Below are 17,692 nucleotides of genomic sequence, written 5' to 3' on the forward strand. Positions count from 1 at the left end.
CGCCCCGCCCCCGAGGTTGCGTCAGCGTCAGAGCTCGAGACTGCCTCTCGTGGTGTGTTTCCCAACCTCAGAAAAAAAATGTAATCTGATGATCTCGTTGCAGTCTACTCAAAAATCTACTTACGCGGGGTCAAACGTCGTCCTGTTTAGTCTTCCACTGATTGCATACCATTTTTAATTGGCATTAGTTTATTTGAATGTGTCATATTAATCATTACTACCCACTTTTCACTGGCAAACTGGGGCTCATCCCAGATGACTTCAGGTGAGACGCGGGCTACAGTCAACCACAAGCCACATACAGTAGGATATAGAGACACACACACACACACACTTATTTAGGATTACAATATAAGGTCACTGGTAGTGTGAGGCGTTTTGAGAGCCATCATTGACATCGGTTATTGCTCAATGACTATTTATGTGAATGTAAGTGGGACTAGTAGTGACCTGTGATTGACTAATCCAAGGCATGGTCTGACTTTTGACCAGTCAGGTGGGAGCTCTCAGTTTCCCCATGACCCAGAACAGGATAGTTGGTCGAAAATGTCCAGAAGTATTTTGGAAAGTGACAGGTTTTATAATTGATGATTTGACATACTGTAATTCAATCAAGACATTTGAAGTGCAGACTTTCAGCTTTGATTTAGCAGGTAGTATTTTCTGAAGGCCCCCCCCCCCCCCCCAAAAAAAAATAAACCTTCACTGGCCAACCAAAAGAGTATGCTTTTCGCTAAGTGAAGACAAAACTAAAAAGCACATGACCCACAAACAGGCAGCAAGAGAAGATGCTCACAACGCTGACGTGACATCCATGGACGTCAGACTTCAGGCGTCGCCTGCAAAGGATTTTCATCCATTGGGTTTCCAATCATGTCACTTAGGAAATGGTCCATTTGTGTTAAAGCGCTTCAATAAATTATTCATTTCAATCACATCTTGACTGCTTTATTTCAAATCCCTTGTGGTATGTAAAAGCAAAATCAAAAACTAGATCCTGTACTAACTATATTTAAAGTACATGGTCTAAAAACAAGCTAAAATCGGAACATATGATCTAACAGAAACAATAAGGTGAAAGGGGACATAGATCAATATAATGGTGAAGCTACACGTTATTACAGGCTCGAGGCTAAACGTGAGTGGTCATTGTCAGGCGGCAAATAGCTCTGGCATTTATAAAACTTAAGAGAAATAACATGATGTCATCCAGGAATTTGCTTTGATCAAATTCCCATCACTGATTAAGATTGCAGTATAATTGTATTAGTTGTGTCTATAAATACAGGTTGGCAGAGGTGGAAAAATATCAAGGACACATCATTCCATTGCTCACGCCGTTAAATTGTGTATGAATATTTTACTCCTTCAATAATGTACTGATAAACAGAGAGAACGGTGCTACATGTCATTTAAATTCTGTTCAATCTTTTACCCATCGGAATCCTAACAGTTTACAGGAGTTGATTGAAATGTCCCAGAACTCCAAATCAGTCAGTAACCTCGATTGACTCTTTCTATATTTGTCCTCGCCAAATTATCCCTACTTGCTCATATGCTGCTCAGTCACCAGTTAATGACGTCTCTAATGTGGCCCCACAACTTGGTGACCCACAAGTTGACCCCGAACTCGCTCAAGTACTGAATCTCCGGCATCGACATCTTACGACACAACTTAATGTGAGCCTTGTCAATGTTCTTCTTCAGATTGTATCCCATGATAGATTTCTCCCCGATGGGCTGCCAAGGCTGCATGACGCTCTCCTGGATGCTGCCGGCATCCACGGCGCGACCCCCCTCGATGCAGGCGGCCGCCATCTCCGCGTTCCTCCTTTTGAGCTCCGCCACGTCCTCCGCCATGCGGCGCAGTCCGTACGCATCACTTTCCTCCAGAAGGTTTGGTTTAAGTGCTGGTACAGTTTCCAATCAAGAGCGTTCCACTCGAGGGCCCTGGCCCTCAGGTTGGGTGTCAGTTTAGATACGGTCGACCCCTTGCGGACGTTGAGCTTGAAGAAGAGGAGGTCGTCCATCTCCCAGCAGAGAGCGTCCTTGAGCAGGATGAGCGATTCTTCAAAATGTTCGGCCAAAAGGAACAGCTGAAAACGCTCCGTGATGGATTTGATTCCTTGGTCAACCCGCGGATCGTCCAGCTCCATTGTGTTGTCCTGTCCAAAGTCAAAGAACAGCAGGTTGCGGAGGTAGAACGTGTTAAAGCCCTCTGGGTCAAAGTAGTAGTGGGGGTCCCGAAGGAACTCAGCCAGCTTGTCCTCTCCTGGTATCTTCCAGGTGAAAGGCACCAGCCGGCCATAGTAGTGGAAGGAGGACTCAAAAAGCTCTGCGGGGTCTCTGACAATGGTGATGTAAGCGGTATCGAGGGGGAGCAGCTTGGCCACTTCGGCTGCATTGAAACGCATGTGATTACACATGATATTGAAGCACATCCCAGGTTTGTAGTCTTTAACGTGGGAGCGCTGGAAAAAGGCGGGATAGAAGAAGTCGTTCCTGCTGTCAGGGAACGCAAACTTGAGTTGATGTTTCTCTCCGAAGCGGAAAAGGATGTTGAGGAAGGTGCTGCTTGCCGCCTTGTGGGTCTTCATGAACATGATGTCCACTTTTGGGGCGCACACCCCCCCCGTGCTTTCACGTGAGCCGTCGCTGCTCGGCCGGGAAGGGCGGTGGGCGCAGGAGTAAGGCACGGGAATTCTGAAACAATTAAACACAGACTCTTTCAAAACTACCCTCACGTGCATAAACGACACCCCTGTATTACGCGACCCCGCGTGAGGAGAAGCGGCTCAGAAAATGGATGGATGGATATTAATCAGACTTTTTCGCCCAGGGCAAAAGCGCAGGTGCTTGAGCATGCATGTATGCACGTGCCTGATGGTATCTTATAAGGAGTATGCGATAGTGCGATAGTCTAATGAGCTCCATTGCAAGAGGCGTATTAGAAATTCTGCCTTAATCAACACTCCATATTTGTATTATTGGCGTTGTAGTGTGCAGTGGACTAAGAGTGCATTGCATTTTGTATTGGCTCATATTAGATGATGAAGTTGTATTGAAGTGTGCGGTGAGTGCATATAACAGTTGGAATTAGGGATTTGTATGAAGAGGATATGACAGATAATATATATATATATATATTACTACAGTAGCAGTATATGTACTGTGAGGCAGCGTACTCAGGCACACTCAGGGACACTTGGGGCATGGACAGGCAGTAAAGGAGGATAATGCTGCCGCTCAGCAGGACAGCCACAAGCAGACGTTTGCACATGGACCTCCAGTGCCTCCCGTGCTTTCCTGCCATGGTCCAGCAAATTCAAGGGTTACCTGAAAAACAACCAATAACAAGGCATTCATGTAAAACGTTGAAGAAGATTAAAACATCCGCATTAAAGCACTGAAATAATACCGCTCTTCTTGACAGCTACTGTATTCCGATGGATTTGTTTAGCGCTTGTACGTATGTACGTTTTAGAATAAGCCGCCTTTCTTTGTAATCCATTCCTCGATCAATTTCCCATTGCGATCGTCCAAGAGTACCAGGTGAGCCGGAGCCTCTTTCAGCTGACCTCTGGCCGGAGTTGGGGTACAACGTTAACTGGTTGCCAGGTAATTGCAGTTATTTATTTCAAATCAACCTCATACGTATTCAGCTCACATAATGACATTCAGCGTATCCGCAAAGTATTCACAGCTCTACATAAGAACGTTTGGAAGCGCTGTGAATATATTTCTGGATGCACCGGATGGCAACTCGTAATGATTACTCTTGTGTTTCATAGCTGTCCAGTAAAATAAATAATGGATCCTCGAGGGAAAACGATGTCATACACAGGTATTGTTCACTACCAGCCGACTCAGCATTAAACCAAACTGCTTCGTACAAAAGTCAACAGATTGGGTGTTGTCTTTTGTTATTTCCAAAGAAGGATGAATGATTGTTTTTCAGGTAGGTACTGATCTGTAGTCATCTCAATTAGAGTTCTCTTGCAACTGGAAAAAGACAATGATTATTATTATGGAATTTTAGGGATCGTTTCTGAGAATTAAAAGATGGATCATCTTTTTTTGCTGATAGTGAGAGATACAAATTGTCAGCAAAAATTCCATCCATCCATTTTGTATATTGTTTATTATTCTATAATTAGAGTCGCGGGGGGAACAGGAGAAGTAGGGTACTACCCTGGACTGGTTGCCAGCCAATTGCAGGGTACACACAGATTCAGATTTGCATCCAAGGACATTGTAGAATATTCAAATAACCTAAGAGGTATGTTTTTGCACTGTGGGAGGACCGTGAAGTACATTTACTAACTAGTTGGTCACAGTGAGTGCCGTGTCAGCAAAAACACTCGAATGAAGTTACTGCATATCAGCATTGTTTGCAGTGTCCGTTATGTAAAACATGTTTAGCACCGTGATACCATCAGTGTACCAGTCAGAGGCAGCGTGTGCCTTCTCGTCGTCATTTAATACTCTAGTCTGGTAACAGATATCAGGTAAAAAAAAAAAAAACATGTAATTAAATTGGAACGGATTTATCAAACCTGAATTTACCTCTTCGTTACCAATCAATATTGCTGTCGTGCTTTGTATTGTCTCACAGCTACTGAGATTGCAAAACATGAAAATATTACCAACTACGTTTATCTGCCTTCAGCCTGGCTAATTCCCAGTATGCACAAAAATATTGAATACACACGCCAATTGAGGCCTTTTTAAAAAATAATACAAAATTGATGGGTGATGTCTTTATATATCTTGGGCAGCTTCATACACTTTTAGCGTGTCACCATGATAAAAATGGACTTTTTGAATCAATTAACCAGTGTAGTGTTTTTGATTAAAATATTAAACCCAGTTTCGGTTCATGACTACTAGTCATAATTGTAGGGAATATGTGGTTTTCAATTATTGCTGTCTGTGCTTCGGGTATTTGTACCTCATTAAAAATGGGGCATTTTAAATATTTTTACAGCAAAGTTGTTGAGACAGAACTGGATTAGATGTAGAAACTAAAAATACTGAGAATACTTAAAAACAAAAGGCAATATTATTCTTGGGCCGATATAACCAAAACTCGCAAATAGCTTATTTATAGTACCATTAGCAACTACTTATAACCAGTAGTGCAACTTGTTTGGGTGTAAGACAAAGGCTTTTTTTTTTTTTCATTATTATTATGAGGTCTGCTCCATTTCAAACCAATTTTCCAGATGTAAATAACTGTCATGTTTTAAGATAAACCTGGTGGTGTTATGTACACTGTAAGTGTATTCACACAGTGCAGATTGTTATCAGTGGAAATTACAAATTGAGCGCATTTAGGAAAATCAACTAAAATGAAAGGCTGGTGGAATCTTACCTTCATACGTAAAGAATCCAACCTGGAAGGAAGTGACGCCTGTCCATCATTCTCTTCGTATTCCACTTGACTAAAACAAGTCGATCGGTTCTTGCATCTGATCTTGACACACACACGCGAGAGGCAGCAAAGTTCCATGCGTGCATAAGCTCATCACGTGTCCACAGATAAGATATCTCACCTCGTCTTCTCCAGTTTCACGGCGCCGCTGCAGGCACACCTGATGCCACAGCCCGCCCCCCCCCCCCCCCCTTTAACTTTCTAATCCAAGAGGCATCTTGCTGAATGAAGCACTACAGGGACACTCACGTCCCTGTGACATCGGGGTCTCTGTCAGGGGACAAGCACTTGTCAGCGAGAGAGAGAGAGTATAATACAAGAGGGAGGGGGAGTGATGGAGCGAGGGAGGCGAGGCTTGTGTGGTCCCCCATTCTGCGTCTCCATACAGAGGGCCATTGAGCGCGCACACTGGAGTCTGAGCTGCAAGCTGATAGGAGGGGTGGAAATCAGCAGAAAAAGAACAAATGCAGCGAACCCAAGAACAAAGACAGCGATTGTACCACTTGATCAAGACTTCTTTATGTCCGAGTTCTCTGAAACGCCTTCTCTACATGCTACATGTGGGCTGTATGATGGACAGGTAGTTTATTGTCACACTGCCTGGACAGTCATATCGTACGTTTCCTTTTTAGCGCACAATTTCCAGATGCAGAAGGACTCAACTTTGGCAGAAATACAAATACAAAATGAAAGTAAAAGTAGAAAGTGATTTGACTTTTAAATAAATAAAGAATCTCAACTGCAGTTGACGTTGCCTGTTGTGTTGTCATCTGTGGAGGATGAAAAAAGGAACCAGCCCATATTGACAAATTGAGTAAAAAGTACAGATATATACAAATGTAGGAAGTAAAAGTCATCAGAAAAATTAACATTACCTCACTTAAGGTACAGACATAAAGTACGACACTTTACTTCCCACCACTGTACAGTACGCCACTTTTGCACTGCAGTCTCATGAGATGAATGTAGTTTGCAAGGGTGAAGATACTGCTATGGCCCTCTTATCGTCCTTTGGTGTAACTGTTTATTTGATCAATTTACATTTATGGCCTAGAAGTGTTTTTCATAAAACGCTTACTTTTACTATACTTTACTACTGCTTTAGCATAGCTAGGAGACAGTACGTTCAAAATAACTCCCAAAAAGATACGGCTACAGGTGGTAGGAATTGAACTTTGCCACAAGTCGAGGATCTCGCATTCAAATGTTTTTTAATTTAGGAACATCCTTTTGTCAAGGTCCTTTCTGAACGTTAAATTGTGAAGATGATGCAAAAGACGCTCTATGAACTTGCATCACGACTTATGAAATGTTGTCCTCTACCAGGTCAACAAAAGAAGGAATCAACAAACAAGCTATTACGAGGGCTGCAAAATTCCACAAATTGTCCATTTTGGACAAACCAGGAATATACCAAATTGAAGGTTGCTGTTTAATAGGGAACTTAACTTTAGTTTGGTCAAATACATTTGAGCATTCCTGCCAAAAACAACCAAGTTCCATGCAAAACCTTTGGTATTGACACCATGCCCCCTACATGCACTGTGCATTCCTCCATCAAGTGTTTCATCGAACACTTTGAAAGGTCTTTCTTTTTTTTTTAGACGTGGCATTTATGTTCATTTTGAATGGGTTGGCTCAGGTGGGTGACGAATATTTAACTCAATATTCCTGTTTTGGTTCTTCAATTACTACGCATTTAAAATTTGACAAGGTTCTACTTCCAGATAAATCTGTTAAAATGTCATCTTTTAATTGTATTTGGCATGGATGTCTGCATGTAGTAAAACCTCTATTTATGATACCTTTCGATATTTTCCCAGTTTAACTTTCACCATGGAAATGTAACACCTCTTTGCACCCTACTTATGAGTACAAAATAGTGGCGTTCCTGTTCTCTTACTTTAGCTTTCATCTTCAGGGAGATGAGATTTGTTGATACCGCTCATATTGGAGTTTTTATTTGTTTGTTTGTGTGTGTATGTTTGCAGAAATGCCTGTTCAAGTCTGGCCCGGTTTGTGTAAGACGCAGTTCTGGCTCGACACTGCTTCTTTTGTTGAGCACCCATAGTGCTCCTTCAGGCACCCATAGTGCCAGGCTGAGACCCGAACTGGGCGGGCACGCGTGGAATGCAGCAAAAGGGTGAAAGAGACGCATGGCGAAATGAATGAGGATATTGAGTGTGCAGGGCGGGACGAGCCCACCAGAACCACAACAGAAGCATCTTAAGAGATCAAGTGCATCTTACAACACCTTCACAGCTGCGGACAACACAATTCCATTTTTAGGTTTGTGTTCTGCTCCATTGCAATCCTCCTTTAGTGTGTCACACCGAGGTGTTATGTGAAGGAACAACAGCTAGAATATTCAATTTTATTGAACTTGTGTTGCTTGATCATAAGAAATAAAAACTCAATGTGTTGCAGCTTAATACAGTCCTTCTAAGAATTCATTTTCGGGCCTTTTTCTTCTTTGCCTTTTCAATGTCGTCATGTGCTTTCCTCTTCGCAGCGAGCTTGTTAGCCTGTGAGAGAGGAGAAAAGAGTCCATTAAGCCCTAAACCCTAACCTTCCCGCAAAGAGTTGATTCGGAGGTGACAAGCCCTGCACATTCTTTAAGAGGCACCTGTGCTAAAGTGTTTAACATTCCCACACAGCAACGATAAGAGCGCAGGTACTGTAAACAGTGGACTCAATGTTACAAATGCGAGACTTATCAGTGCAAACAGACTAAACGTGACGGAAATCCATAAGAAACGGGACAAACCTCTCGGACTTTTCTCTTCTTTCCGAACATGATCTTGTCGTAGAGGTACTTCTCCTTTTTCTTCATCATCATGATGGCCAGACGCTTCTCCTCGGCTTTCTCCCGCTCCTCCCGGTCTGCTAGATTAACCACTTTCAATTTGCCAGGAGTCACTTTGACCTAAAATGACAAAGGCCATTTTGTATTGTCTATTATGAGGCAGGTGAGGGATGAGGAAGATGGCGCACGTGTCACAAACCTTGGCCTGGGATCGTCGGTCCTCCATCTTCTTGAGATTATTCTCTTCTACTTCGTCGCTTTCCTCCTCGGCTTCATCCTCTTCTTCATCCTCCTCATCCTCTTCACTCTCCTCCTCTTTTTGCTGGGCTGTTGAGAGAAAATCAAGTGTTGAGCCACCCTTGTTTTAAATAGAGAATAACAAAATACACAAAGGCTGTGTGGGAAAGTAAAGACATTGTCAAATCACAAATCAATCATTGTTTTTAGCCTTCGCTAAAAATAAAAAAAATAATAATACAGGCCCTACCAGGCTTCTCTCCTCTTTGCAATGCCATTATCTTCAGTTTTTCTGGAGGAACATAGTCTCCCTCCTTCTCCTCCACAAACGGAGACAGGTGGGGCGGAAGAGTGACCCCCATGAAGTAGTCCGCCACAGGAAGGATTAGTTTGGCATTGACACAGTCGTACACCCACTGGGGTTGGATGTAGTACCTGAAACGGTAAAACATTCAAGTTAAAAAGATCATTAAGTGACGAAAACTTACTTTTATGCTTATGTATACGTGAAATTGCCTAAAGACGTCACTGGAAGATGCGGTGCATTTAGAGTGGATTTCGGAAATTCACGTCATCAGACTTGGAATGGATAATGCTACAACAACTGAACATTGACTTTACCTGTTGATATACTGTGTGGCAACGTTGGGTCTGTCAACAATCTGATGTGTGATAGTTTCGTCAGTCTCATCGTATGTGCTCCCAATGCAGACGGACCTGTCCCAGGACACCTCGCCACCAAAACACCTGCCGAGGTTGATACCGATATTGGAAGGTGTCGTCGTTGCAGTGGGATTATGTTGGCGTTACGGTGACTGAATGTCAGTGCGATTGTTCTGACTCACCTGATGACAAAAGCCAGAGACTCTCTGGGTACTTCTCTGTTGAGGAAAACCTTTAAGCCCTCAAACATCTTTTTATGGGCTTCCAGTTTCTTCTGTTCCTTTTCGCTTTCTTCCATCTTTCCCATGTCTTCCTAAAAGGAGCATGGATGTATTCCATTTAAACCCAGTGGTAAAAGTTAAATACTTTTCGAGGAAGCAGCAATTCGATTTTTTTTATATGGAACTGAAGCAAAGTGCTCAGCATCACGTCAGTACACCTCAACATGATGTTTAAATGTTGGCTAATAATTAAACATCTATATTTAGCTGTGACCTTTGTGTATGAATGAAAAGGAGACCAGTGGAATGCTGAGGCAACAACGAACACAAGCGGAGAAGGTGCCAAAGTTCAAGTACTTGGTATCAACTGTTCAGAATAATAGGGAGTGCGGAGAAGAGAGCGGGTGGAGGAAAGCGTGATAGCAAAACACCTGCTAAATTGAAGGGAAAGATTTAAAACGCTAGTGAGTTGTATGGTTTGAAGATGTTCAGATTATTTGGGGGAGTGATGAGGATGGCCAGGATCAGGAATGAAGTCATCTGAGGGGATAGCGCAGGCTGCGAGGTTTGGAACTTCCATGGGTGAGTTTCCAGCTCATCCCTGGCAACCAAACAGAACTTTATTCCCCAGTTTCACACCTCCAAAAGCTTTGGCATACATGAACCGCTGCCCTCAGAGACCAATTACATATGAAAACATCAAGAGTAGATGTTTTCATATCTAATGGCGGTAACAATGATAGCAATGGTAAAGGGGTGCTATTCAGTGGTGTGCAGGTTAAAATTAATTATGCACACCAGATTAAGGGAAGATTGTTGCCTTTGAACCTCTAAAATTGGTGTATAGATGAATTGTGAGCCTGTTGACCAGCATACTACATAATGGAGATGAGGTCCTTTTCACATTTGGTCTCTTTCTGGATTGCAAGCAGGTCAAGGTTCTCTTTGCCATCTTTTCATTATACTGAGCATCTACTTGTGACAGCAGAGTTTCACATTGCTGTCAATTCTTTCCTCTCAAGACAGAAAAATAAATAAATAAATTAGCGATATTTGGCTTTTGGACGAAATTTCTGGATTAATCTAAAAATGCGTTATAACCTTTACATTTTAATAAATAGATTGCTACTAAACCTCACTCACTGGCACACAGCAGCAATACTGCATATAATTCCCCTCGCAGAATGATTAAAGCCCATTATGTAGCTACGTTGTTAAAATTTTGGATTTGTCAAGTGTTTGAAGAGCACTTATTTGATCAGAAAGTTAAATCTGTTTAGTTGTGCTAATTGTATTCATTAACATATATTTGTGAAATTATTGATGTATTCTTTTTTCCTCTCTTTGTCTTTATAAAAAAAAAAAAAAAAAGACTGCACACCAAACAACACCAGGTTCTCATCTGAGAGCCAGACTAAAAAAAAGGTTATGCACATTCTCTGTGCATTAAAAGACACTAGAGGCAGTCAATCATCTTTTGAGCCTCTTGTTTTTTTTTTTACCTCCTCAACAGGAAAATGGTCGACTTGAGTTTCTTCTTCCTCTGCAGCAGAAACCACCCGGGCCAGACTCGCACTCAAGGCAGCGAGTTTCTGCATGAAAGACAATCCACAATCAAATATCATTTGCAAGCACACCAAATGGGCAATCGAAGGCCTAAATACAGTTGACAGCCATTTTCACCTCCAAGTAGCTTTCTGCATCCAAGGCATAGTCCTCCTCATTTTTGTCCTTGAGTTCCTGGTCTGCTTTACTGTCAAACTCAAAATAAAAATAGACATTTACAGCACAGAACAGAATATTGTGGTTTGCTATTTAATGTGAGATTTTATATCTTTCTAAAAATATTTGATCACAAAATACAACATTCTTGTTTGAATCGCTTTGATGCTACAATACACATTGCCCGGCCACAATTCTCAGACACACAAACATCTCTGCATGCCTTACTGAGGTTTCAATTAAATTATACCTTTGGTGGGTAAACCAGATTAAGGGAATGGTAGAGTCGGAAGTTAATAAAGCCGAAGAGAGTTGTGTAGAACTCTGTGAAAGTTGCCATCACTCTGTAGTCAACATCTGTAGGGTGCTAAAAGAGCAAAACAAAGTTGATCCATTTGTTGATGGCAAAATGTAACAAACAGTGCCTTCGGGTCTTCCAAATGCTCAGTAATTGTCAATCACTATATGCTGCCTTTCATTAATTCGCACTTACATCATGGGAAAACTGATACGGCACCAGCCATGTAATTAGCTGCCCCATCACTTCAGCCTGGTAATATATTCCCTTGATAGAGATGAAAACCTGCAGCGAATCGAACAATTAAATGGCATTCTCAAAATAATTGCATTTTTAAAATGATTATTAGTTAACTAGTTAGAATTACTGTTATTAGTTAACGCTGGCACCTTTCTGAGGGCACGAGAGGCTATCACGAAGTTCATCCACTCCACAGTGAGACGTCGACACAGCTGTATGGTTTGCACGTGGCATTTTCCCGTTCGAGCAAACGTGGAGAAGAGGAAGCACATACAAAGTGCATCTTCAACATCCCGGAGAGCATCAATGAACGTGGGATACCTGCAACATAACGCAAAGCAAAACCACTTGTTTGGCTATACGTGGATACAATTCGTTTTACTAATCTCATCCTCATAACATTACATAGCTAAACACTGTTGAACCTCTTACCTTTCCTTGACAATGTGGTCCAATTTATATGTTGGCTTGTTCTCCTTGAGCCTTTCCACTGCAGTATATTCTGTTTTTCCATAAGCTTTCTTAAGTTTGCGAACAAATATCTTGACAAAGAAAGAACGGCGAAAAGTTAAAAAAGACATACAAAGACAGGAAGGGAAGAGAGCACATTAATCACGAACGGTACCTTGTATGCTCTGAATTTGCCAACGATTGGCTCATGCAGAAGAAAGCGGATGTCTTTGAGCAGGTAAAAGGTTCGTGGGGCTGTGGAGCCCTTGTTGACTTTCTTCTTGTGCTTGGGCTCGTGGGGGTAAATGCCTTTCAGAATGCATAATCGTCTGAGAAGCAAAACAAATCACTTGTCGTTGTTATAACCAACTGTCCAGGTAAATGTCAACGTGACGACAAACACACTACCCAGAACCCAACAGAAATGCTGTATATGGATTCACCTGAAATCTGGGAGGCTCAGTTGCAATTTCTTACGGGCTTTGTTTCTGGTGATATAGTTTGTGGCAGAGCCGCTCTCAAACTGCAAAACAGACCCGGACACTCCCGTTATATTCTCACATGCCTTCGCCTAATGTACAAGTTGAATGAACACAGTTACACCGAAGTCACTGAATCTTTTTTTTTTTTTTTATATACTAAACTCCATCAGCGAAGAAAAGCAAACTACGGTATTAGCTCCAATGCTAGCTAGCTAGCTAGCTCCTACGTTGTTTGACACAAGGGCAACGGCGACATTTACCTTCTTCTTTTGTAGGCCTCCCATTTACAAACAATGTGTGAGTCGCGAAGGTTTACAATAGTTTATTTGTCGTTTAAAAACAAAACCATCTACGAAGACGATAACAACGCGGTACAGCACAACACGCAGCAGAAGCCCCGCACGTGTCATTTGACATGCGCAGAGGAAGAGACTTCAGGACCCCGGATTGCCCGTATATCTGCCTGTATAAAACCAAACACTTCAACAAAGGACCAATGAAGGGATGTGAGAAGGACAGGATAAAGATTTTGGGCTGTTGGCATCGACCATAAGGAAAATAGACTGAGGTCACACATCCTGACAGTCCCATATTAGTATCATAAATGGTGACCAACTTATTCGGTTCTGTGGGGGGCTTCATGTTTGAGAATATATGTGTCCAGATGAAAGTGAGGGCATGTCAGGAGGGCAGGATAAGGTTTGGGGGCTGTTGGCATTGACCGTAAGGAAAATAGAGTGAGGTCACACATTTTGACAGTTGCTTCCCACTACCATAAAATGGGACCACCATATTCGGAGCTCTGGGGGTGCTCGATCACTTTTGAGAATATTTGTGTTCAGATGCAAGTGAGGGGATGACAGAAGGTCAGGATAAAGTTGTGCGGCTGTCAGAATGGCAGGATAATGCTTTTTGACAGTTGGTATTGACCATGAGGAAAATAGTGACGTCACACTTCCATTGAGTAGGTAAGGAGAGTAATAACTGTGCAATAATGTTTTTATAACACAGACTACTTGGGTAACTATTTATTTTAATAATTTTAATAGCCCCTAAATGTTCAAATGTAGGCGTAGTTCCTATATTCGATCGATGCTCCACATGTCATAAACATGGAAAGGCCATCAGAATAAAGGGCAAAACCCATCTCAACCCCGCCCTCTTGTCTTCTGTCTGGTTTGGCACGTACAGTAATGCATGAGGGAGATGCACACTGGAGTCGGGCGGAGACTCAGAGCAAAAAGACAAATATTAATTTTAGAGTGAGATAGAATTCCTAGGAACTCCAAGGTCCCGAAACAGGACCGAGTAGTGCAGTATATACATTAATCATGGGACTCACTGCGTGTTTAGGAGACTATTTTCTTGGTTTCTGGGACTATGAAACCCCCAAAATCATGGTGGTTAAAAATATAACTCTTGGAGTCATATACAGAGGAGTTCAGTTTATTGTCATCACCTACTTCATCTGGTAAGTATTGTATTTGTATGTTGATTGTATTTTCAGATGCACGTGATGTTTTAGCTCAAAACTGTCATTTACATACTGTACTTGTTTGATTGGTCAAAAAATAGCTAATATATTTAAGCCAGAAATTGCTGTTACAAAGAATCAATTGAGAAAAGAAATTTTTAGCGCTATTATTCAGCTGTGTATGCCTTGTCATCGGTTATCGTGTGTGTGTGTGTGTGTGTGTGTGTGCTCTCAAGGTACGTCTTCATAAGTCAGAAAGCGTACCAAGAAAGTGAAACGCGTCCCGAGAGCTCGCTTTACACTCGCATGAGAGGCTCAGCAATTCGTGGAGATCAAATCTTGGACACTGTGGAATACGTTCGACCCTCAGAGGTGAAGAAGCTCTCACGCTTCTCGGCATCCTTCCTTCATGGAAGTCGACATTATTGACTCGTGTTATTGTGGCCTCTCGCAGGGCGGGGATGTCATTAGTACGATATTGAGACGAGAAGTCACATATGACCAGAAGCAAGGAACCTGTGCTGAGGTAAAAGGCCTTAACTAAACAAAAACATCACTGAACTTAACTCAAACACAGTAAATATTATGTGGTATAAATACTCAGTCAATAGTTGTCTGTAGTATTTTGGTGTTGCAAATGCCAACTGCACGAGAGACTCAGACTGTGTCCAAGGAGAGGTTGACTTCAACGGCCATGGTATGATTTCAACTGCTGTGCTCACATACTGTCATTCGTTATTAATTACTGCGTTTTTGTTTCAAACTTCTCTAGCGATGATTTTCTTTAACAGGCAGGAGGACCGGCAGATGTATTCGATACTACAACCACACCTTCAAAACCTGTGAGATCCAAACCTGGTGCCCTATTGAGGAGTATGCAGTCCAGAGGTAAGGTCAAGGTTCAACAACTTCAGTCACATATGTATTTATTGATTATTTTGTAAAACAACGCAACCAACCGTCAACAATTGCGGCGATTCCCAACGGGATACCGTACATTGTGGTTGTTTACAACCACGCATTTCTAGTTCTAACGACTACTCTTCATGACAATTGATCGTGTAAAGTAACCATCTTCTTTCTCGGAACATCTGTGATTCTACCTTTTTGTGATTTTTTTTCCCCAGAGGTTATTTGTCCTTTTTGACTTTGCGAGAATAAATCTTAAGCCTTTTTGGGGCATACCATTATGAATTCCAACTGTCGTTGGCAAATACGGTTCTTTGTGTGATAAAGGGCCAAGGAAAGCAGGTTGAGCGAAATCCCTGAATCGAGAAATAAGTTGCTTTCAGGAACTCCATTTTTCTAATGGTTACAGAGAGCCCTCTTTGGTGGTGGCCATCAATTTCACAGTATTCATCAGAAACTTCATTCATTTCCCAAAGTTTGGAGTGGTGCGGTACGTGCACACTGACACACGCATGCACGCACGCACACAAACAATGTCTGAACTTATGCTTCATGGTCTTCTCTGGCAGGGGTAATATAAAGGACGCTTCAAACAGGCGCAACACGCACAAATACCTGAACAAATGTCAATACGATGAGGAGAAGGAGCCCTACTGTCCGAACTTCCGACTAGGTTACATTGCACATCGAGCCCGGGAGAACTTCAGCGAGCTCTGCAGGACGGTTAGTATGCTGGGTACACAATTGTTCATTCGTAATCTTCTTCAATCAAAGGCACATCAGGATATTTGTATTTTTACAAAGATGAAGATGCGCTTGGTTTTGACTGAGTGACATATCTCTCTTTTAATACATCTCAATAGATTGTGTAATTTGTGTGTAATAGATAGCAAACCAAGCAGCACCTCTCAAAATGCGCGCACTATTTTATGCTCATCGACTTCTTAGGGAGGAGTGATTGGTGTTTTTATTAACTGGAACTGTGACCTGGACCTGGACCCTTCACGCTGTAAGCCCAAATATTCCTTTCGGCGTCTTGACCTCAGAAAGGATCAAGCCAACTCCGGTTACCATTGCAGGTGAATTTCACGCTTCGAATACTAAAACTGAGCTTGTTGTGTCTATTTTAACCGCAAGCCACGTTCCTCACTAGATTTGCCAAGTACTACCAAAAGGATGGGATAGAGTCCCGGACACTTATCAAGGCCTACGGCATTCGTTTGGATGTGATCGTTCACGGACAAGTAAGCAGCGGCTTAGGAAGAATCGACAGCTATTTCTGGATTTCTGCAGTCACGTGATATGACAATGTCAATTCTTTTGCAGGCAGGTAAATTTAGCCCAATCCCAACAATCATCAGCACAGTGACCGCACTGACTTCAGTCGGAATTGTGAGTGAAGCCATCTTTCCTCATTTGCCCAACCGATAGCACACTTTCTGACGAAAGCAACTTTTCATCTCACTCCGGCCATTAGTGTACCATTATCTGCGACTGGATTATGCTGACATTTATTGACAAGGATGAAGTCTACAGCGAAAGCAAGTTTGATGAAGTAAGTCAAACTAATCATCTGCTTTCACTTTAGAATGCAACAATTTCGTAGTTATAAGACCACATTTGGCTTGACATTTACTTCCAACGTATCACACCGTATAGACAGGAGTTTGTCGATAGGCTCTTCGTTGCTCCACAACCTTCAGATGCAACGACGATCTTTAAATGAAGGCTATTTTCCCTCACCAGGTTAGAGATGAACCCACGGCATCCATTCCTCCACAACTACTTTACATCACTAACTTCAGCTCATACCAGTCGGACTTGTCGGATGGTGTGCCGCTGTGACGTCATCGTCTCTGGCCTGCCACGTGTCTTGTTCTCTCAGGGCTTCTAAGCAGCTCTTTTTTCCCCCTAATAACGGAGTTATTTTAGCCCATGCTGTTGACATGTCAACCTTTTTAGAGTAGAAGACCAACATCATATACATTATACAAATACGGGAAGCGTACTTGCACAATTCTGCCATTAAGGAGCTAACAATGCCCCCAAAATAATAAACACAGGAATATTTTCTGAAAGTGATCATCAAATTATTTCTTCATAATTATCTCTGTAAGGGCAACATTTTTGACGGAGCTTTTGTATTTGAGCCTCTTAGATGCAGGCGTCCAGGGAGGCCCTATTCATTTATATCAAACCTAAACATTAACATGCAGAATCAGATTTGCACCTCTTGTCTCTCATACAAGGTACTGTTCATATAGAATCTTTTTTTTTTTTTTTTTTTTTGAAACGAGAAACCCCCTCTAAATTACAGCCTGATGCGCAATGAGAGCATCCAAGCAGGAAACGATGGGCAAGATGAGCAATGAGCAGTAATCCAATAAGTCGGTCACTTCCCACAAAATGCCTCCCTAACAAGATTCTGCGGTTCTCTGAACCCATCTGGATTCTACGGAAGACTACAATGGGCCAATGGGGAAGAACAAAGAGTAATGGATCCATTTCTGCCCTGATGGGTGAACGATCACTTCACTTTGGAAAAAAAAAAAAAAATCAGTCATCTCTGTAGGTATGTAGAAGAATGAATAAATAAATAAATAAATAAATATGAATAACCTCTGGGGTCCTTGACCTTGTATTTTTCCTCATATAAAACATACGTGTATCAGCCAATAACACGTATGGATCATGCGGGAACGCAGTCAACTATTTACAATATTATTCTGCAACAAAAATGCTGTTTCAACCCTTTT

The 17,692-nt window shown here is 42.0% G+C and overlaps 3 protein-coding genes across 3 annotated transcripts; 1 reads left to right on the forward strand and 2 right to left on the reverse strand.

The window, feature by feature from the left end:
- Positions 1–932: 932 nt before the first annotated feature.
- Positions 933–5,714, reverse strand: gal3st1a (galactose-3-O-sulfotransferase 1a). The gene is given in 4 exon segments (XM_061769305.1): positions 933–1,880; positions 1,883–2,703; positions 3,186–3,336; positions 5,375–5,714. Coding segments are annotated over 3 exon segments (1,263 nt in total). The 5' UTR covers positions 3,314–3,336; positions 5,375–5,714; the 3' UTR covers positions 933–1,566.
- A 2,080-nt stretch (positions 5,715–7,794) lies between these two features.
- Positions 7,795–12,997, reverse strand: pes (pescadillo). Its single transcript, XM_061768180.1, has 15 exons — positions 12,814–12,997; positions 12,515–12,594; positions 12,247–12,400; positions 12,054–12,163; positions 11,771–11,942; positions 11,577–11,666; positions 11,334–11,450; positions 11,045–11,122; positions 10,864–10,953; positions 9,323–9,453; positions 9,099–9,224; positions 8,728–8,912; positions 8,440–8,567; positions 8,202–8,360; positions 7,795–7,959 (listed from the first exon to the last, which is right to left on the reverse strand). The coding sequence occupies exons 1-15, from the start codon at positions 12,835–12,837 to the stop codon at positions 7,885–7,887; spliced, it is 1,719 nt and encodes a 572-aa protein (XP_061624164.1). The 5' UTR covers positions 12,838–12,997; the 3' UTR covers positions 7,795–7,884.
- Positions 12,998–13,067: 70 nt separating this feature from the next.
- Positions 13,068–17,154, forward strand: p2rx2 (purinergic receptor P2X, ligand-gated ion channel, 2). The gene is made up of 12 exons (XM_061769306.1): positions 13,068–14,024; positions 14,264–14,399; positions 14,482–14,553; positions 14,649–14,724; positions 14,819–14,915; positions 15,346–15,426; positions 15,506–15,659; positions 15,885–16,015; positions 16,090–16,180; positions 16,263–16,328; positions 16,414–16,491; positions 16,683–17,154. The coding sequence occupies exons 1-12, from the start codon at positions 13,885–13,887 to the stop codon at positions 16,779–16,781; spliced, it is 1,221 nt and encodes a 406-aa protein (XP_061625290.1). The 5' UTR covers positions 13,068–13,884; the 3' UTR covers positions 16,782–17,154.
- Positions 17,155–17,692: the final 538 nt, after the last annotated feature.

Source organism: Phyllopteryx taeniolatus, chromosome 3, assembly GCF_024500385.1.
Source record: "Phyllopteryx taeniolatus isolate TA_2022b chromosome 3, UOR_Ptae_1.2, whole genome shotgun sequence".
In the NCBI taxonomy this organism is placed as follows: Eukaryota; Metazoa; Chordata; class Actinopteri; order Syngnathiformes; family Syngnathidae; genus Phyllopteryx; species Phyllopteryx taeniolatus.